This window comes from Micrasema longulum, unplaced genomic scaffold (assembly GCF_059751315.1).
Source record: "Micrasema longulum isolate JH-2025_06_02 unplaced genomic scaffold, ASM5975131v1 h1tg001006l, whole genome shotgun sequence".
NCBI lineage: Eukaryota > Metazoa > Arthropoda > Insecta > Trichoptera > Brachycentridae > Micrasema > Micrasema longulum.
The window spans coordinates 184,672-200,068 of record NW_028278194.1 but is presented as its reverse complement, the minus strand read 5'-3'; the positions used below and the strand labels follow the sequence as shown (position 1 = coordinate 200,068).

The 15,397-nt window shown below is 31.3% G+C and overlaps 1 protein-coding gene across 1 annotated transcript in view; it reads left to right on the top strand.

The window, feature by feature from the left end:
• LOC148277615 (multiple PDZ domain protein-like) overlaps positions 1-15,397 on the top strand; it is a 434,817-nt gene that overhangs the window by 325,288 nt on the left and 94,132 nt on the right. Inside the window, exon 23 of the mRNA XM_088232645.1 lies at positions 11,820-11,914. Coding sequence (XP_088088771.1) covers positions 11,820-11,914 — 95 coding nt within the window. The remainder of the gene's footprint in view (positions 1-11,819; positions 11,915-15,397) is intronic.

The window sequence follows — 15,397 nt, the reverse complement described above, 5'->3', positions numbered from 1 at the left end:
AAGAATAATCGTTAACTTTCGCGTTTTCCATGGAGATACCGAACATCATATAATATCAACATACCGAATGCACACTCTGAGCCATCTATTCACATGTACACCTACAAATATATATACATACACAAACACATACATTACATGCGGTACATATCTCTTCGTTGTAGTAACGAGTGAACCCTTTTAATACACTGTCATAGCTCTAATTTTCTTGCCTCCTCTTTCACAGTCGTAGCCGCTCGATTGTGGAATAATCTACCCACTACAGTGTCAAAAAAAGTGTTTGTTTATTATTTTTTATATATTTCGTTATCAAAAAAGACTTGATTTACTTGTATTTAATTTTATAAAACTTTTATTTTATTGATATTTTTTATATTTTATGTAAACATTATTATATTGTGTTACCAAAATGTTTAAAGAGAGAAATCCCTGCAAAAAACCTGCTTTTGCAGTTTTGCGGGAATTAAAAAAATTGTTTAGAAAAATGCTTATATGAAAAAATTTCAATAAAAAAAAAATAATATAAAAAAATGTTTGAGACTTCCCCTTCTTTATTTACATTTAAGTCAATATTGAAATGTCACTCTGTTATCTAAATATTTAAATTGTTCCTTTATCTTTCTTCTTTCCTCCCCATTCCCTCTCCTCTCTCATGGTATAAAGTTTTTTTTTTTTTAATAATTTTTTTTTGTTAATCTTTGTTTTTAATTTTTGTAAAAAATTGTAAGATTCAATATGTCCATGTATTTATAATTTTCTCAAACTGAACGGTTTGGGTAGGTAGAAAGAAATTGCCTTAAGGCAATATGCCCGCCCTTATATGTATATATATTGTGCATGTACAGCAAGTGTCAAATAAAAAATAAAATAAATAAATACATATTATACATATTATAAACCACTTAATTTATTAATTTACTATCCGACATTGTGCATTAATAAGATTTATAGGGTTTTAATATTACAATATAAGAATAGTAAAAAACATTTTTTAAAAAAGAAAAGAAGCATTGACAAACATAAGGGACATCGAGGCAAGATTTGGACTATTTATTAAGTTCTCGTTTGAATCGTTGTAAACATAAACCAAAAAAGTCCAAATTTTGTCTCGAGTTAACGAAACGACAACGACGGGTCATTGGAGAATTAAGGCCATAGTTTGTTCTGTGCTGATCGATGAATAGAACTACATTGTTTCTTAACCTACGAGCTTATGAAATTTTATTTCTCCCAGTAATTATAGAACATTGATTATACCATTTAGTATGCCAAACATATAAATGGAGTCAATATTAGTTATTGATTGATTTGGTGTTTATTTTGTAGAACTCCATATTTAAACTTATAATTAGAAATCAAACACTGATTTGAGTCTACTGAACACTTTATTTTATTTTTACAAATATAAACATTTAAAAATAAAAACTTCGTGACAATTGTTTCGCCTTATTATCGTTTGAAAATGCCCTAATAAGGCGAAACAATTGTCATGAAGTTTTTATTTTTATATGTTTATATTTGTAAAAATAAAATAATGTGTTCAGTAGACTGAAATCAGTGTTTGGTTTTTAATTAAAAGTTTCAATATTAGTTTTACGTTTTTATAGATTTGAAATAGTGAACATTGACTCTATATCAGCATAAGAATAATTACCTCTCTCTAGTCCAAGCATCCACGCTACTTTGCGAAGCAAGCTATTTTTGACTGATGCAATGTGATTTATACGATTCTGATAGAATGGAGACCAGACCACGGAAGCATATTTTAGAAAAGGGCGAACATTTGAGCAATATTGATAGTGCGGACATTAGTAAAATCAGAAGATATTGTGTTAATGATGCCAAGTAATTTCAGTGATATTATCTATATGTTCGTTGTATGTCAGTTTATAGTCCAAAACAACTCCAACATTTCTGATTGACTTAACTACATTCGTTTTGGAGTTTTATACTAGGTCCTTGAAGGAAATTGGTTGTTTTGTTCTATGAAATGATATTATTTTGCATTTTTTTAATATTTAGTTTTAATCTTTTGACTTTACACCATCGGTTAAAAAAGTTAATGTCTGATTGAAGAAGAAAACAGTCTTGTAAAATTGATTTATTTTGAGAATTTTGCTTTCGTCCGCGAAGATCCGAGAAAAGCGAGAGTTAGAAAATGATTTAGCAACATCATTAATAAGATTACATTCAGCAAATATCCTAAATAATCAACTCCATGAAGAAATTTTCAGTATAAATGCAATGTGCAGTTAAAAATGTCTACTGAGTGCATTATAATTTTATAGAGACGTCTAATAAATGAATTTGAGGTATATATAATTATTATTTTTACAAGTTGGTATATAAAAAAAGGGAATTTAACCTGGTATGTCAAAGAGGACAACGGAAACGGAAAAATTAAATCACATGTATGACGCTTTTTTGTAATGATTCTATGTTAAATTTAATCTAAAATTCGCCGTAATCATTTTCAATTTTACCAAAGCGATATTCCAGGCTCCTTAAAAAATTATTTTGAATGCTCTCGATTTGATTAATATATTATTCATTATACTAAGGGTGCATATTAATGAAGCGAATATGAGTTGACTAAATAATAAATGTAATCAACAGATGTCTTGAACAAGTAGCAGAATGTTTATATCTGTGAACCAGTTTTTCCAGAGTACAAAAATATGTTGAAAGGAGAGAGAATGCGGCAGAAAAATGAACGGCGCACTAAGCACAGTAATATTGCATACAAATATGTCAATCAATGTTTGACTGGCAGTGCACGATAGAGTTTTAGTCCCAGCATCTATGTAATGAAGTGAAACAAGGAACTGGCATAGCAAGCATGAAAGCAAACTGAACGCTTTTAAAATTTAATGTCATAGACGAATCTGTGGGTATTTATGACAGGGTTATTATTTATTTTATTGGGTAAAAAAACCGTATATACAGAAATATTTACCATTTCTTTTACACAAGTGTAGAACACTCATGCACACACTGAAAAAATTGTTTATGTAGAATTAATTAATTAATTATAGTGCACGAAAATTAAAAGAGGCAATTGAAATACACAGACATCCAGATAATATAAACAATGACGACGGGCTTAAATTAAATTCAACATGGTTCCCAGCACTACATATGACAAAAACAAATAGATATGTGCCTACGACACAGTACAAATTACTAGTACATAAACATAATTATTCTTTCCTACAAAACTAGAAATGTGCCTACTGCTGACTGTGACACGGTACAAATTACTAGTGCATAAACACATACATTTCTTTATAAAACACACAGTTTTCCCTGAAGATGGCTCCTGCAATGGTAGCCGAAACGTCGGATCAAATCCAACATACACGGTATTACCCAAAAAAGATACATAATATTTATAACAGTGACCGTGAAAACCTTCGCACCTATTTTACTTACACTTAATGAAAAAAATGCAACATCATCCATTTTGAATTTGGAAGAAAATCATTAAGTAGATGCTTACATAAATGATGAATGACTAACTGAAATTGAACATGTTGAATATTTAGGACTAACAATAGACAGACAATTCATATCAACAATTTAATTAGCAAACTGGCAACTCGAGTCTTTTTTTAAAAATCAACAACTTTATTCCTAAAATGGAACAAATTCTAATGTATGAAGCTTATGTAAAAACTTAAATATGTTACATGCAACTACTATGGGGAACAGAAAATCAAAATGACATAAACAGACTACAAAGACAGCAAAATAAAATATTACACTTAGTATATGACCTTCCCTATTTAACAGCAACTAAAGAACTCTTTAAACAAACGAAGCAATTAAATGTAACTGAACTCTTTAAACTAGAATCCTTAAAATGTATTCATAAATTAGCCACTGATGTAATTGTAGACGAAGAACTAAAATTAAAAATAAAAAAAAGTAAACATAAATACGAAAATATCAGAAAAATATCTAAAATATATAAAACGAGACAAGGACAGTTGAGACTAATAAACCAAGGACTGAAATTATATTTGAAATTTGTCGGCCTCGTGGTGTAATGGTCAGCGCGTTTGCCTACCATGCAAGAGGTATCGGGTTCGATTCCCGACATGGTTGACATATTTATTTAAAAACGTGATTTTACACTCAAATATTTCATAGTCCCTGGACTGGCACCTAATGCATAAGACTGATCATCTTACCATCATGTCACAAAAATGATCAAAATACGCTGCGATTGGTGTACCAATACAGTGCCCTATGCACCATTATGTGTGGAAAGGGAATGATGATGATGATGATGATGAAATTATACAATAAACTACCAGGCAAAACTAAACAAAAGACTCAGACAACCTTTACAAAAAATGTTTATAATATTATCATTAACAGTAGAGTATGAATTTTTAAAGTAAAAATATTTTGTTAAATGTTTGTAACCCGTAAGGTTTATCAAAAAGATTTAAATAAAACAATCTAAAAAATACATTTAAAAATGGTTACCAAGATACAAATATTCTGATAAATCACAAGACGCCATATATTTCTTTTTAAAAAATCCGGCATTTAATGAACAGCCTAGCTGCCCAATTGAGTGGCTGATTTGACTATTGTGCGGCGACGTATGCATCCTCCCACGCAATAAATATTCTTGATAGATATCAGATTAATAATATCCGATGGAGATTTAAACATATCGAGAATAATTTCGTTTTGAACGATGATATAATCTATTTGTGTCTTTACAAAGGTCAGCTGAGTTGAGCGTCTGGTGGAAACCACACATTGTGTATTGAAATTAGTATTTACTATTTACATTGGAAGAAATATACCGATGATGGAAAAACTCAATGTTTTCATTTTACTCTTTGAAAATGCTGATTTCACCGCCTGTTTTTGTTTTTATCACATTTTTATTTATTTCTGTGACCAGGCAGATGATGAATACAGTTATGTGTGAAAAATAAAACCAGAACCCAGTACAAGTGTTTCCGACTCGATCGCTGCTCTCTGGTACAAATCTCGAATCAGTAAATCGATTGGAGATAGGAGTTAAGAACGTCTCGATGTGTTGTAGTTCCTCTTATTTTTGCCGCTTGTAAAAAAACATTTTTCATATTCAATTTTGCTAAGCACTGAAGTTTCTCATTAAAGTTTTTATTTTATTCATACATATATTTATATTTTTGTATTTGATTATTTATGTATCTATTTACATTACATTGTATATATTTCATTGTTAAAAAATATTCCCAACCAGCAAAAGTGCTTGTATGAGGGGATATAATATATAATATTACGACACAATTTCAAGAAGATAAAATTTCACCGGAGTTTGCTGCGTCCATTCTCTTATTACTTCGTTCCGTACAAAGTCAAACCACCGCACACCCAAAATTCTTCTGAGACGCCTATTCTTAAAACTCGGTATTTTGTTTTGGGCCCTAGGAAGGTGCCACGATTCGCATACATAGAGGAGAATATCTGTTATGCAGGCGTTACAAAGGCGGTATTAGGTTTTCACTGAGTAAATATTCGACCTTCAGACATCCTTTATACTGTTGATTGTGGCGCCTGCTGTTCCTAGCCGCACTCCCATCCTTTTTGAAAGCTGCCATTTTCCGTAACATATACCTCCAGGTATTTGAAACTCTCGACCCTTTCGATGACTTAGTTTGACAGAGTCAGGGGATTTCAATCTTTAAGGTATGAAGTGTTACACAGTACATGGGTTTTTGCAATATTGGTTTTCAAACCCATGCATGCGGAGTACCTATTTAGGCTATCTACAGTGGCCTGAAGACCCGTGACTGAATCGTCAATTGTAACCGTATCATCGGTATACTCTAGGTCGCAGAGTTTTTGGGAGGGGAGGATGGATATTCCTCGATCTATTGGAATTAACTTCCGTAAGATGAAGCCCATGAGGACTATGAAAAGGAACGGTGCAAGGACACAACCTTGACGAACTCCGGTGGTGACCTCAAACCAATTTGTGACAACATCCTTGATTCTGATTCGGCATTCGCTACTTGAGTGGAGGGCTTAATTTGACTAGTTTTATAGGCACCCTATATGCTTCCCGTATTTTTCTTTAATCCAGTAGTGTAGGTTTGTGCAGACTATCAAACGCTTTTTCGTAATTAAACTAAAATTATTGCAACAGAGAGGAAAAACGTTTTTGAGAAGGGAATATGGGAGTCTAGCCATTTGCAGGTTAGCAGATGGAAGAGTTGAGGAAATGTGGATGTTTAAACATAGGCAGAATAGTGAATGTTACACAATGTGTAAAGTGGCCACTTAAACCAGCCAATGACAGGTCATAGGCCCTATAAATGACTAGGCTTTCATATTCCTTTCTTAAAAAAGTTTTCCCTCTCTGCTGTAACAAATTTAGGTCTAGATAAGGAAGGAAATTCAGCTTGTCTACAAATATTTTGACATACTCAAAACATTGTTGAAATCTTTTTATTTTCTTGGTCGCAAAAAAAATAAATGATATCATAACATTTATTTTATTAACGATCATTAACCTTTATATGTCAAATTAAATGTACGTGTACCTACCATTTTTGTGCTACAAAAAGTTATGATATTCGTTGACTCACATAATATCATCAAGGCAGGGGGAGTTATTAAAAAAGCTTGAGTTGTTATTGTTTTTTTCTTTTTTAATAATGTCATAAACCCTTAGGGAGAGTTCAGTCCGTTAAACAGTATTTTTTCTTTTTAAATTGATATCTAATGTGTTTTTAATGATACTTTAGGTATCAATTGCGGCCTCCACGGTGTATTGGTCAAGACGCTTGACTCACACACGGCAGGTTCTGGGTTCAATTCCCGGTGAGAACACGAAAATGAAAATGTGATTTTTCTCAAGCCTGAGTGTTCTGTGTTGTAATTCACCACTGTGATTGGGCCTCCTGGCCTGTTGGTACAAAAAAAATCATCATAAATTATCAGTAGCATTGTTATTTTTCCATTGAAAATTTTCCCGAGGAAGCGATATCGGGATAAAAAGTAGCCTTTGTCACTTGTCATCTCTTAGACTATCTCTATGCGAAAAAATACGTCAATCAGGCGCTCCGTTGCGTCGTGAAGGAAACATAAACAAACAGACACACATACTTTCGCATTTATAATAGTAATATCTTCCCTTATAAATGTAATTAAGGAAAAGAGTAAGATGCACAAAAAATGGAAACAAACAAACTGTATTATGGATTATCAAGAGTTTAAACTTCTTAGGTCTAGTCAAAAGAGAATTCAAGGTATTTGCTATCGAAACTTTTTACTAAAAACAGAGAATGACATAAATAGAGACAGTAAATGTTTTTGGGGATACATTAAAAAAAAAAAAAAAGATAACGCTATTCCAAGAGTAATGACTTATGCTGGTGAAACTATTGAAAATTGTTATGACGTATGTGAATCATTCTCTAAATACTTTAATTCTGTTTTTGATAGAGAAACAAGCGTACATAGTTCATTTAATTTAGATTATACTCAACGCAATGTAATTACCGATGATAATCTAAGTAGCATTTGCATTAACAAAGACATTGTTTAAAATACATTCGAATGCTAGATGCAAACAAAGGCCCTGGTAGTGACCGGATACCTCCAGTATTCGTAATTAATTGCGCTCATGAATTGTCTCTTCCTCTTGCTCTTATTTTTAAAAAATCACTATCGGAAGGATTATTTCCCAGCAAATGGAAGGAAGCAAATATTGTACCGATTCATAAAAGTGGGGATAAAAATTGCATTGAAAATTATCGCCCAATTTCCATACTTCCAGTATTTAGTAAAATGTTCGAAAAAATTGTTTATGATCAGGTCTATACTCATTTGTCACGTAACTTTCCCGAACAGCAGCACGGCTTTCTTAGAAAACGATCAACAACAACTAATCTAGCAGTATTCACTCAATACATTTTCTCTCAATTTGAAAATAAAACTCAAGTAGATGCTATATACACTGACTATGCGAAAGCCTTTGATAAAGTAAACCATCTTACCCTTCTATTAAAGATCAAACATCTGGGTATTCACGGAGATCTTTTGCGATGGTTTACTTCTTATTTGACAAATCGCTGTCAATCTGTCGTAATCGGTGGCTTCTGTTCAAACTTTTCTTCTATACCATCAGGAGTGCCCCAAGGTTCACACCTCGGGCCACTCCTTTTCAATGTCTATATTTATGAAATCAGTCAATGTTTCAAATTCGCACAATTCAGTCTTTTTGCCGATGATATGAAAGTATATTTACCTATTAATAATGATCAAGAAAGTATAAATCTTCAAGAAGACCTTAATAGATTAAACACATATTGCATTAAAAACAGATTGTCTATTAACATTAAAAAGTGTCAGCAAATTTCTTTTTACCGCATTCGTTCTAAAAAAAATAATTATTCGTAGAAAATCAACGAGTTAATTATAAATTCTTCTACGGAAGTCCGTGACCTTGGTGTTGTACTTGATAGTAAACTAACATTTAACAAACATATAGAAAATACTGTAGAAAAAGCTTACAAAATGTTAGGGTTTGTCATACGATCAACCAAACCTTTCACAAGAACTGACGCATTAAGAAAACTTTTTTTTTCATATGTACGTAGTGTCCTCGAGTTTGGTTCGCCGATTTGGAATCCCCAATATAATACGTACAAAAATCGTATTGAACATATTCAAAATTATTTTCTTAGACAATTAGATTTCAGAAATAATGTTTCATTCTCAAGTAGGACTGAGTCAGCTAATTTTCACAAGGTTCAAAATCTCGCAACTCGGCGTACCATGTTGGATATGAGCTTTCTATACAAAATTGTTAATAACGTAGTTGATAGCCCAGAAATTGTTAGAGGCATTTCATATCGAGTCCCTGTCCGTAGAACTCGTCAATCTGTACTCTTCGACATTCCTAAGTCAATGACTAATTATTTAAGAAATAGCACTCTACGAAGAATACAGATTACCTATAATGACAGTTTTAGTGACATCGACATACTACATTGTAAATACCATATTTTTATCAGATCAGTTAAAGACATTTTAAATTTATCTCCTGCTTGACTTTTAACTTTTAATTTGATTCTTAATTTTGTCTTTCAATTTTAACTTTTTAATTTTAATTCTTAATTTTAGCTTTCAATTTAAACTTTCAACTTAATTTTAATTTAAACTTTTCATTTTAATTTTAACTTTTACTTTTAATATTAATAATTTGATTTCAACTCTTAATTTATACTTACCTACATCTACTACCTGCATCGAATAATTTATTGTTACTTGTGATTTTTTTTACAGTTAAATTGAAATGTTCATGGAAGCAGAGAGAGAGGGAGAAAAGTAGAGTAGCTTTACAATGTCTTCTCCTTTATATGAACTTTTTATGGAATATTTTTACTTTTACTTTTTTAGAATTAAATTATTTTTCCCCTCTCCCCCTGCATTCATTAGTGTGAAATCTGTAATTGGTCTTACTTTTTAAAATTGTTCTTTTGTACCTTGTTTTTTATATAAAGACTATGATTTCATAAATAAATAAATAAATATGCATCGTAGGAATTCATGATCAATTATTTTCAATTTTTATATTTATTTCCACAAATACATATATACTATAAAAAAATACTCATAACGTACCCCAAACCTATGAGGCCAAGAGTCATGTGTTGAGTTGGAATACAATGTAAAGTAAAAAGATGTACATTAGGATGGACCAATTATTTCAGGATATTTCCGAATTTTGAAATGAAAAGGGTCTAAAAAATTGCCTTTTGGATTACTCGGAATGCAAAAAATTTCAAAAAAAGTATTTGATATTACATTTGGCCCTCAACCAGAGCTTGAAGTTTTCGAAAAAGTCTTTTTTTTTTACTATACCGGCTGTCATTTCGTATTTAAGTAAGAAAATCGGCCAATTAAATTTGATATTGAGCATTAAAACTAATTAAATAAGCATATTAATGCGCGAGTTGCACTTTGTTTTGTAATAAATAGGTAGCATTGTTTTAATGAGACATCGTTTTCGTCAATATTAGCCTAGCGCTCAACGGAATCAGTTCCACGGAGCGTAAACTTTTTGCATTTCGGTAGTTTTAAAACCGGTTTGAATTTGTAAAGTGCAAGTTATATTTTAACTAACGAAAAAATAATATTATCAATATAGATAATAAACAAAATTTTCAGACAGTTATAAACTTTCAAACCTCGGTTGAGAGCCAAAAGTAGTATGGAATATATTTTTTTAATAATTTTTACATTCAATGTGATCAAAAATGTTACTATTTAGTCCCCTTACACATTGGTGTCTAAAAAAATAAAAAACTTCATGCATCATCGGCCAACTCTAATGTACATTGTTAAATAATAGCAAAAATAACAAATAAAAATTATTACATAAATATATATTTCAATAAACATCTGGACAACACGCTTAATAGTATATGCAATATCATATCAAAATCGGGTTGTGGTCCTGTGGCTAGTGTCTCTGAATCACGGATCAATGGTCCGTGATTCATGGTTCGTGGTTCGAATCCCACTCTACCCCAACTTGATTCCCATTTTCTAGTTGTGAGTTATTTACAACTCGTTGAAAATGGCCCTCAAAATTAAAATATTTGGGTAAATCATAATAACGCAAATACTTTCTTTAAAAAAAAAAAAGCAGCAGTCTCCTGCAATGGTCTCTTTAATTAGGCATGATTATGTTTTGATATAATATCTACTCTTTTTATTAATGACATCCTAAAATTATGTAATTATTCATTTAATTTTATTACTGGATACATTCTGATTAATTGAAAATTTTTATCATTTACCCTGAAAAATGTGCATATTTATTTGTATATACATATGTATATATATATATGCATTTTTTACAACTAAAATTTCCATTTTATTTATAATCTGTATCTATTTTATGCAAAATTTGCTGTTATTTTCAAAAATTATTTATATTTAAAAATAAAAGTAAATACTAAGAATTTTTTTTGTTTTTTTTTTTATATATACATGAGAGGTAAAACAGAGTAGTCAAAAAATAAAGGGTAATTACATGGCAATGAAATACATATTAATAGTAAAAATAGTAAACAAAAAAATCCCACAAAGGCCATGGCTTGTTCGTGGGTATACAAGAAAATGTCAATGAATTTTTGCTCCTATAATAAATAGACGGTTATAATATTTTTGTGTAACATAAGAAAGAGAAAATAAAATTTGCTGTAAAAGATTACATGAATTTTTTTTATGGTAATTAAAAAAGGAAATAAAAAATATCATAGAAAACATAAAAATATTCCTTATTATTAAAGGGTAACAAAATATATTATGGAAAAAAAGAGTTCATATCTTTAGTTTGTATCCAGGATAGTGCGTGTTTTTAAAAGAAGGAAAATTTTGAAAGTTTGGAATTAATGAAATCAGTAAAAGAAGAATTAAAAAATTTTCGGCCCATAAAATATGCATGTCTCTGTGCGAGCCTCATTTTACAATGTGGTATTTCTAACACACGATTCCTTCTTTGACTTGATCTATTTGAATTACTTGTAAATAAATTTTGGTTCTTAAAAATATATTTTAAAGATTGAAAACAATATATTTGTCTTATGTGTAAAAGTTTAGCCTTATGGAACAATTGGAAAGAGGGAAAAGTGCGATTTTCGTGAAGCATTATTTTTAATATAAATTTTTGAACAGTTTCTAATGGTTTAATATGGTTGTTGTAAGTTTCCTCCCATACAATCTAATTAGTGAATATCTTTATTTATTTATTAATATAATGTACATTATTAACAAATACATTATTTTTTCAGGTGAATGGCGTAGTGCTCCACGGAAGATGCCACCTCAACGCCTCCGCCATTATAAAGGGACTTGCCGGGCCGGTATTCCGAGTCATCTTACTAAGGTATTTACTTAGAGTAGACTGTCATTATTCATCATCATGCCCCTTCTCGCACTCAGTAGCGCATAAGGCACTGCATCGGTAAATCAAATGCAGTGTAATTCGATCATCCGTTGCCACTTCAGGAGCAATACTACTATGAAAAGAAAAAACAAAATTAAAAAAATAAAAAATTATATTGTTATGTGTCCTCGTCATGGATAACCCCAGTGAGGTCACATTATTTTTATAATTACATAAAGTTTATAATGGAAAAAATCTTCTTCTTCTTCACGTGTCATGTCGGGTCCCGCCGACGTTGACGATCACTTGGGAAAAAGCTTCCCTATCCTGAGCAGTGCGAAACAGCTCCTCTACAGTTCGATGTCGAGCCGGGAGATTCTTCGCACCCCTGGTCCATTTAAGGACCGCCCGGGACTCGGGGCTATTGTTTGGTTTCTCTTCATAGTGATATCCTGGGAATTATCAACCGAAGTGGTTTCCCGTTGCCTTCTTCGGTGGAATTTTCTGTCGGGGTTACCTACCCTTAGCTGGAGGGGTCCCGTTTTATGGCGTCGGACACTCGCCATTCATCCTCTCCCTATCTGCTATTTATTTATTTATTTATTTATTTAGCATTTCACAGTTTTAAAATGTACAGAGTTTATTTGTTTCAGGTCCCGACTAGCTAGGAAATTCCTGTGTTTAGGAAGGACCTTATTTTATTCATGTGTTTTTTTTTATTTTTAATTTCATTAAATGATGCTTAATAAATTCAAAGAATAATAATAACATTATAAAAAATCAATATAAATTTAAATTAGAAAACATGCAAGTAATAATAATAAAAATTGAATCATAAAAATAGATTAGAAAATATGCCATTAATAGTAAATAAATGAGACACAATTATTATAAATTATAAAACATACCGATAATAATAAAAATTGAACCACAAATACACATTATAATATATAAAATGAGTAATTAAGAAATTAAACAAAAATATAAATTGGAAAACATACCGATAATAATAAAAATTGAAGAACAAAAATAAATTACAGAATATACCATTTATATATTTTTTTTAAAAATAAGATACGGTTAAAATACTAGTTTTAAAAAGAAAAAAAAAACATATGTAAATGAATAAACATAAAAAGTAAAAATGAAATATACATAAAAACAATAAGAGATTTTTTTCAATTAAAAGCAACACAATTTTTAGTCATGAAAATAATTACAGGATATAAAAAGGTCTACCCCTAATCCACTTGCTCACCTTCTTCTTATAAACATTGTAACTGACAGACGTCTTTATGTCAGGGTCCAACATGTTAAAAAACCTAGGGCCCAATACTGTAAAATGCCTCTGAAAAAAGGCAGTTCTACTTAGAGGTACCCCAAAGTTTATGCTCATTGCATATCTTGTTTTAATATTTTGTTGTGTTCTATTTTTTATTGAAGACCAGAAATTTGTAAGGACTTCTCTAACATAAAGTTGTCTGACAGTTAGTAAATTTGTTGTTTCAAATAGAGTATGAGAGGGGTAAGTAGATGGCAGTTTTAGCATTATTTTCAATATTGTTTTTTGGAGAATGACCAATGGATTTAGTATGACCTCCGAACAACCACCCCATCCAATTATTCCATATGACGCAACCGACTGGAACAGTGCAAAATATACCGATTTAACTGCTCCGTAGTCTAAAACACCTCTCAATGAGTAGAACACATGTATCAGTTTTCGGAGTTTTTTGACAGTCATAGAAATGTGAGATTCCCATTTAAGATGGCTGTCAATCATAATTCCCAAATATTTAATTTCATTAACTCTTTTCAAGGGAGAGCAGGTACACGGCACTTTATCTTGTCCAGGAATTTGGTTTAAACCACAAGTATGAAGCATAACATTGAAAGATATGACTGGTTGGGTAGCTCCACTGAGGCTAAATGTTATGTAGTTTGTTTTATCTATATTGAGGGAAAGTAAATTTATGTCTAACCACTTTCTCACCATTTCCATTCCTTCTGTGGCCTTACAAAAAACATCGTTCCATGAGCATCCATCGAAAACGATTACGGTATCATCTGCGAAAGAAATAATGGCTTTGCCAAGTTCCATGTTACAGAGATTATTAATGTATACAAGAAATAGTATTGGACCCAGTACACTACCTTGGGGCACACCGTTTATGACTGGTTGACTTTTGCTTCTAGTTTCTTTTCCCGTCTCATCCGTTATTTTTGTAGTTTGAGTTCTCCCTGTCAGATAATTTTCAAACCATTTTAATGCAGTTCCATTGACTCCTATTTCTGATAGTCTTCTACACAGTATCGAGTAGGACACAGTGTCAAAAGCCTTAGCTAGATCAAGGAACACAGCTATAGTTTTACTTTTTCTATCTAAACATTCGGACAGTATCTTTGATAAATTTGCTATCGCATCAGATGTGCTCTTTTTTTGTCTAAAACCGAACTGATTATTTGATAAAATGCTATTGATCTCTAGGAAGAAATTAAACCTTGTTTTAACTATCAATTCTATGATTTTAGAAACTACACTAAGAAGAGAAATTGGTCGGTAATTGTTAACTGAGCACTTATCTTTGGATTTAAAAATAGGAATAACAATAGAGTTTTTCAGACAATTAGGGAAAATTCCCTCCTTAAAGCTGCAGTTTATAATATGTGTTAGAGGAAAAGCGATTATGTTTTTTAGGTGCTTAACACATTTAGTAGTAATATTGTCAGTACCTGAAGAGCAACAATTCTTTAGCGAGGAAATAACCGCATTAAGCTCAACATGATTAGTGGGTGAAATATTAAATGGAGGGTACGGTATATTAGAGCCGTTTATTCGCGAAGCCAATTCTTGTTCGGAGTTTTTCAGTCTATTTTTGATAATATTAGCTAAATTAGATCCTATGTTAGCGAAAAATTTGTTAAAGTGGTTGGCAATTTGGTCAGGGTTTTTCAGTACGTTATACGGTTTTTCATCTATGTTAATATCGTTTATAGAATTTCTTGTCCCAGATGTATATGAAATTTCTTTTATGATTTGCCATATTCTTTTTCCATCACCTTTAGCATCGAGAATCTTATTTCTATAGTATTCCTCTTTAACATTTTTTATGGTTTTGTTGCATCTATTTCTATATTTCTTATAGTAATGATTTAAAATTCGATCAGTAGGATTATTAATAGAATATCGATGAAGTTTGTCTCTTTTTCTAACACATTTGATAAGTCCTGTTGTTATCCAAGGTTTGATTTTACGTTTCTTTGACGATGTTCTCCGTGTGATGCTTGTAGCATTTGTTATATGTGCATCGAGTATATTAACAAAGTGTTTGCAAGAAATATTTGGGTCGTTGTTTGAATAGACTGGAGACCAGGTCTCTTCAGTTATTTTTTGGAATAATAAATTGTAATCAATATTTTTACTATTATATTGTCGCTCAGGTGGAGGTGGTGTCGAGGTTGCTACACTGATAATGTTAGCAT